Raw genomic sequence first — 5,585 nt, 5'->3', positions numbered from 1 at the left:
CTGTCAGTTTGTCTCTCAGTTCCCAAATCGAATTTGTGGACCTTACTTCCAGCGCCCTCTACAGGGAAAAGCCCTTAATGAAAGGCGCAATGTCATTTCTTTCAGGCCATTTTTCAGTTTAGAATCTTCGAGATGGAAGTTTTGTCGAATCTCTCTTGTAGTCACGGAGAAAGGACACCTTATGGATTTCTTTCTGAAAATATTACTAATTCATTTGATTTATAAAAAGTTATTGCCGAAACACATGTTTGACAAGCATGGAACAGTATCCAATGTTTCCAACTCAGACAGAGATGTACTTAAACTATCTGAACTTGAGACCACTCATTTTAACAATATGCGTGTGTAATTAACATTCAGGTTTTCCTCAAAGTCCTCTTCTGAAATTGCCAGATGTTCGTAGGATTATCTTCTTACCTGAAAAGATAGCAGCTGTTCAGCTGTCAAGATATTTCTATTCAGACTTGGCAACGTGGCAACAATATAGCATCAATTGACCATTACAAACCTGAAGAAACCTCCATGGAATATAAATGCCGTTTTCTGACTAAATGAGCGCTCGTCCATTACTTACAATGTACGCCGCTTACAATCCAGTACCAATTTCTATGTACCGCGCTGGGAATGCAGAACTCATTTGGTACTTCGTGGTAGTAATTCGTTATCTCTAATAACATTGAATCACGTAAAATGTACAGAAATTACCGATGCAAACCGATGGAAGGATGATAACTATGAAACTTTTTCTTGTTGCCTGCAAATGACAAACGATGGCTACAAAAGGTTTTAAACCCGTGCTTGAAGCAGTTCAAAATTAAGACATTAAGACAAATCCGTTGTTCATCTATCTCTGGGGGCTCATGGGTTGATATGGCTCAATGTTTTACACACACACACACACACACACACACACACACACACACACACACACACACACACACACACACACACACACACACACACACACACACACACACACACACACACACACACACACACACACACACACACACACACACACACACCACACACACACCACACCACACCACCACCTGTCATATTGCATATTATTTTCAAATGCATCGCCTGAGAAGCATGTGCATTTTTAACAACCTACCAGATTCAACACAGTACAGTATACTACGTTTGTTTACATGTGATCTGCAGATAGGTGGGCCATACGGTACTACTGGCTTCTCGCTTGAAGACAAGTACAAAGAAATACCTCAGGCAAGCATAACTGCGGTTTCCAGAACAACAGTCTACGTCTTGTTGACAAGCTGGGCGCTGTAATGACAAATACCTGCTTCAAACCAAACTCATGATTGTTATACGTTTTATGGCATTATGTTACAACAGATGTTGTTTTCAGCCGATAATCATGTCATTAAAACCGTTGTTGTAAGGATACAAAAATGCCACTGCCGTGGAGAGTGATAGAATTTCAAACGACATGGAATCCATTGAGGGTAAACTGCATCACAACGGTTTCTGTCATGTGAAGAAATAATTGCACTTCGGTGAAACCAGGGTAAGTCTTTGACTCATGTAACCAACCAATCAACCATCCGTCCATCCACCATCCATGCAACCATCCGTCCATTTATCTGTCTAGCTATCTGAGAAATTCAACGCATATACCTGATGAATTGTCAGTTAGATTTCTGCAAACAAAGCTGGCATCCGGGTATTCAGCTAATACACGTACGTGTTTTAATTTGTAAAGTTTGCCTTTACTGATAGTGAGAAACGCATTGCTTCCAATCACAGGTAGGGTACCGACCAGTTAATTATGATATTCATCTGTCAGGCTAAATGCATGTTTTCTTGCCATCGTAAATTATGGTAACTCGAGCACACGTGCATCTATCCTAGATACCTGTCAATCGATTGCCAAGAGTGATATTGCCAACGTTTGTTTTCTGCCTGATAGGCACGGAGCTACTGTTTTTGTATGAACGAAGATGGATGTAACATTAATAAAAAAACCCAAACAAACAGAGGGTTTATCCTTTTCTGCTATATCGTTGCTGTTCCATATCTCAGTAATCATAACGTGACGATGTTTATTCTATTTGAATAAATGGAACATTATGAACGAACTTATTTGTTGGCATAAATATCAGCCTTGCCTCCAGTAAAGTAACTAGCATTGAAATTCAACACAGTAGTATACTGCCATAAGCAGAACGGTTTTCTTATGCTAAAATGTAAGTGAGGTACAAAGAATATTAAGTTACAAAATGCAACAACATACGCCACGTGTAAGTGAAAAAAACTTATGGACATGGAGGCATAGGTGCATGAGTGCACACGATATGTCCACAGGTGTTCGAATCTCTCTTTGTACAATAACTTTCAAAATTAATAATCTAGACAGTCTTATATTGTACATGTTCCGATTAACATATATTTCAAATTTGAACGAAGTCGATGAAGAAGAGAATGTTTTAGAAATTTCTACCTGTACACTCATTACATAAAACATATAAGGTGTGACACTCACGATCCCAGGAATCTGTTCGTAAACCGGACAGCCGGGCTATTCATTCATTCAGACTATACGGTAATTGTTCCTATAGGTAATTATTTTATCTTTCTGCTAACCGTATTTTATTTTTTCCTGCTTTTCATATCTGACCATTGAACCTCGCGCTAGCAATATCCTCATTCTTTGAACAAACGTCTGACCGCTCTTCGGTAAACATCGACAGATTCCGTAGATGTTTTAGTTACTTGGCAAAAGAAAACGGCTCAGTCTGGTTCCCGTGGTCTCCTGAGCTAACGCATCGACATTAAAAAACCCATTTATTATGCATCTTTTTCTAATGCATAATGAAGAAATAATTGGTAAAGCTCTATCCATTGTTTTCGTAACTGTGGGTGTGCATGTACAATTATCGACTCTCAGTAACATAATACTGAAAATACATTCCTGATCTGGAGTTACTTAGGTATAGAGAATTAAAATATATAAAAAAGATCCATCCATTCATACCTGTGGATATGTGTGCGCTTGATATTCTCATAAGTGTTTCATTCTGTCGCAGACGAGGTGCATCCGTATTGAGGGAACGCACTACACATACACATCCATCGGATGAGATACCGGTAAGATATAATATGAGTTGTTCGTTGTTGCATGAAGGACGTACTACATACGTACATCGGATGAGGTATATACATGTATCAGTTAGGATATGATTGGTCCATATTAAACACTGAAAATATTCTATGACAATATAACAGTAAAACAGCAAACTCATACACATCTAACGTATATTTTGGGTAGTAAGGCTGATAGTCGTGATGTGTGATCCCATGCATAGGGCTCAGGTCACAAATTAGTGTGCTTGTCCGTGGAGATTGGTTGAATGGGTGACAGTGATTGGACGTTTGACCCTTTAAAGACTTTCTGGACTTCAGTCATAAAACGGAGCACGTGATACATGTGTTCTCACCATGAGCAAATGAGTTTGTTCAAAATTGTCTCGGTTCACCCAACTGAAAATAGCCATGTGGCTATTAACCATTTAGCCTCTCACATGTACCTTGGGTTATCCGAGGCTAATAATTACAGAGCTGTCATATAGTGCTACATTGAACACATGTGAAAGACTGGGATAGAATATTGGCCTTCAGTAAAACATGCATGTCGTGAGAGGCGACTAACGGGATAGGGTGGCATATTGCTGAGTGCGGCGTAGAATTACACTGACTGCTACACTGGAATGAAGCGCTATTTCAAAACATTATTATTATCATTATTTTTGTATGGAATCTTGTTGTCTTACAGATATTTTCCACCGATCGGTTGCAGCAAGACCTGATATCATTTACGATGAACATGCACCAGAAAATAGTTTTCCCCATCTATCTGATGATAATTTTGATGTCTCTGAATATATGCCATATATTTCTAAGGGCAAAAACACGTATCGCGACAACATGCCAGCCAAATAAACCTGATATCAGCAGACAGCACGCCTATTTTCAAACTACATACAGTCCTAAAGTGGATCATGTCGCATCAGACTCAGAAACCAGAAACATTTCAAACCCTATCGACGTGAAAGAGACAACTGAAAGAAGTAAATCTGACTCTCGCGTTCGTCCCTTTTCGTGTAACAACTGTTTCAAACACGACTTCATTTATCTCATACAGAATGAAGACATATGCAGCGAGGAAAACAGGGACGAAGTTGACCTTATTATGCTCATCCTGACAAGCCACAACAATGCGTACATGAGGAATGTCGTACGGTCAACGTGGGCTTCAGTCTCCAGGAACAATACTGGAAATGTTCGCTACGTCTTCCTACTGGGTGAAGTTCCTCAAAAGCACTTAATGGAGGCAGTACATAAAGAAGCGATACATTACAAGGACATGCTGATGGAGGACTTCAGAGACTCATATTCCAACTTGACGTACAAAACAATCATGGGTTTAAAATGGGCCTCTTCATTTTGTGACAATGCCAAATTTGTTCTAAAAACAGATGATGATATGTGGGTGAATGTGCCACAAATATTACGACTGGTCAATAGGAATAAGTTAATTTTGCAATCACGTGTACTGGGAAAATGTGGACACGGACAAGTCATGAGGGACAGGAACTCAAAAGGGTACATTACTTTCAACGAATATCCCTCGTCAGATTACCCACAATATTGTTCTGGTAGTGGCTACGTTATAAGCATAGCAGTTGCAAAGCAAATATATGAAATATCTCGTCACGTGCCGTTCCTGAAGTTTGAAGACGTGTATATTGGTATGTGTGTTAAAGCCCTCGGGAAGGTGGGCTTCAAGTACAATGCTGGATTTTTCTACACTGGAGACTTTAGGAACAACCCATGTATTTTGAAATCAGAAGATGTTTTAACATGCCATCATGTGCCTTTACTAATGATACAGAAAGTAATGAAAGAAAAATGTTAATTCATATAACTACATAAGTTACCGTTGTATCTAAAAAATGTTTTGCTTTATATATCGATCCACGTCCATGAAAAATAACGAATTGGAAGAAATATACTCCAATTCTAGAAACAAAAATAAATACAGTTTTTCCTTATATGGTTATGTCTTGGTCATTCCAGTTCAATATGTCTACACTTAAGTTGCACAGCTTGGCCGTATGTTACTATCACGACGTTCGTCAGACCTACTAATGTTACAGCAGCTTACTATTTGTTATTCTCAAATGGGCTCGTACACTCAAACCTGAAAATTATCGTTTCACATTGTGCATGGGATCTGTATGCTGACAATAAATGCGGTAATGGCAGGAATTAGCAGGAAATTGGACACATCACACTTCCACTGGTGACCACTAATTTTGTGTCATCGAAAACCAGACTCGATGTCGCTGTGCATGGAGCTCAGTTACTCGGCATTTTGGTTGGGCTTTACAAAAAGCTGCTACATGCGTTGTTGTAACAGATGAACATGAACATTTATCAATCCAGGAAATAAATGCTTCCCACATTCCCCCGAAGTACGAAGTCTCACGTAATGGTCTGAAAGCCAGACCCCCAAAATGGTGAGGATGGGTTGTTTCTGAATACCCCTATAACCCAGTGCC

The 5,585-nt window shown here is 39.3% G+C and overlaps 1 protein-coding gene across 1 annotated transcript; it reads left to right on the top strand.

The window, feature by feature from the left end:
• The first annotated feature begins 3,064 nt into the window (after positions 1-3,064).
• LOC137272793 (beta-1,3-galactosyltransferase 1-like) lies at positions 3,065-5,073 on the top strand. The gene is made up of 2 exons (XM_067805189.1): positions 3,065-3,111; positions 3,797-5,073. The coding sequence occupies exon 2, from the start codon at positions 3,842-3,844 to the stop codon at positions 4,937-4,939; it is 1,098 nt and encodes a 365-aa protein (XP_067661290.1). The 5' UTR covers positions 3,065-3,111; positions 3,797-3,841; the 3' UTR covers positions 4,940-5,073.
• The last annotated feature ends 512 nt before the right edge of the window (positions 5,074-5,585 follow it).

The sequence above is a fragment of the Haliotis asinina genome, chromosome 2, assembly GCF_037392515.1.
Source record: "Haliotis asinina isolate JCU_RB_2024 chromosome 2, JCU_Hal_asi_v2, whole genome shotgun sequence".
NCBI classification, from domain to species: Eukaryota; Metazoa; Mollusca; class Gastropoda; order Lepetellida; family Haliotidae; genus Haliotis; species Haliotis asinina.
This window is presented reverse-complemented; position numbering and strand designations above follow the sequence as displayed.

Excerpts from the sequence above, each read along its gene's own strand:
- LOC137272793 (XM_067805189.1), top strand. The coding sequence starts at position 3,842 with ATGAACATGCACCAGAAAATAGTTTTCCCCATCTATCTGATGATAATT.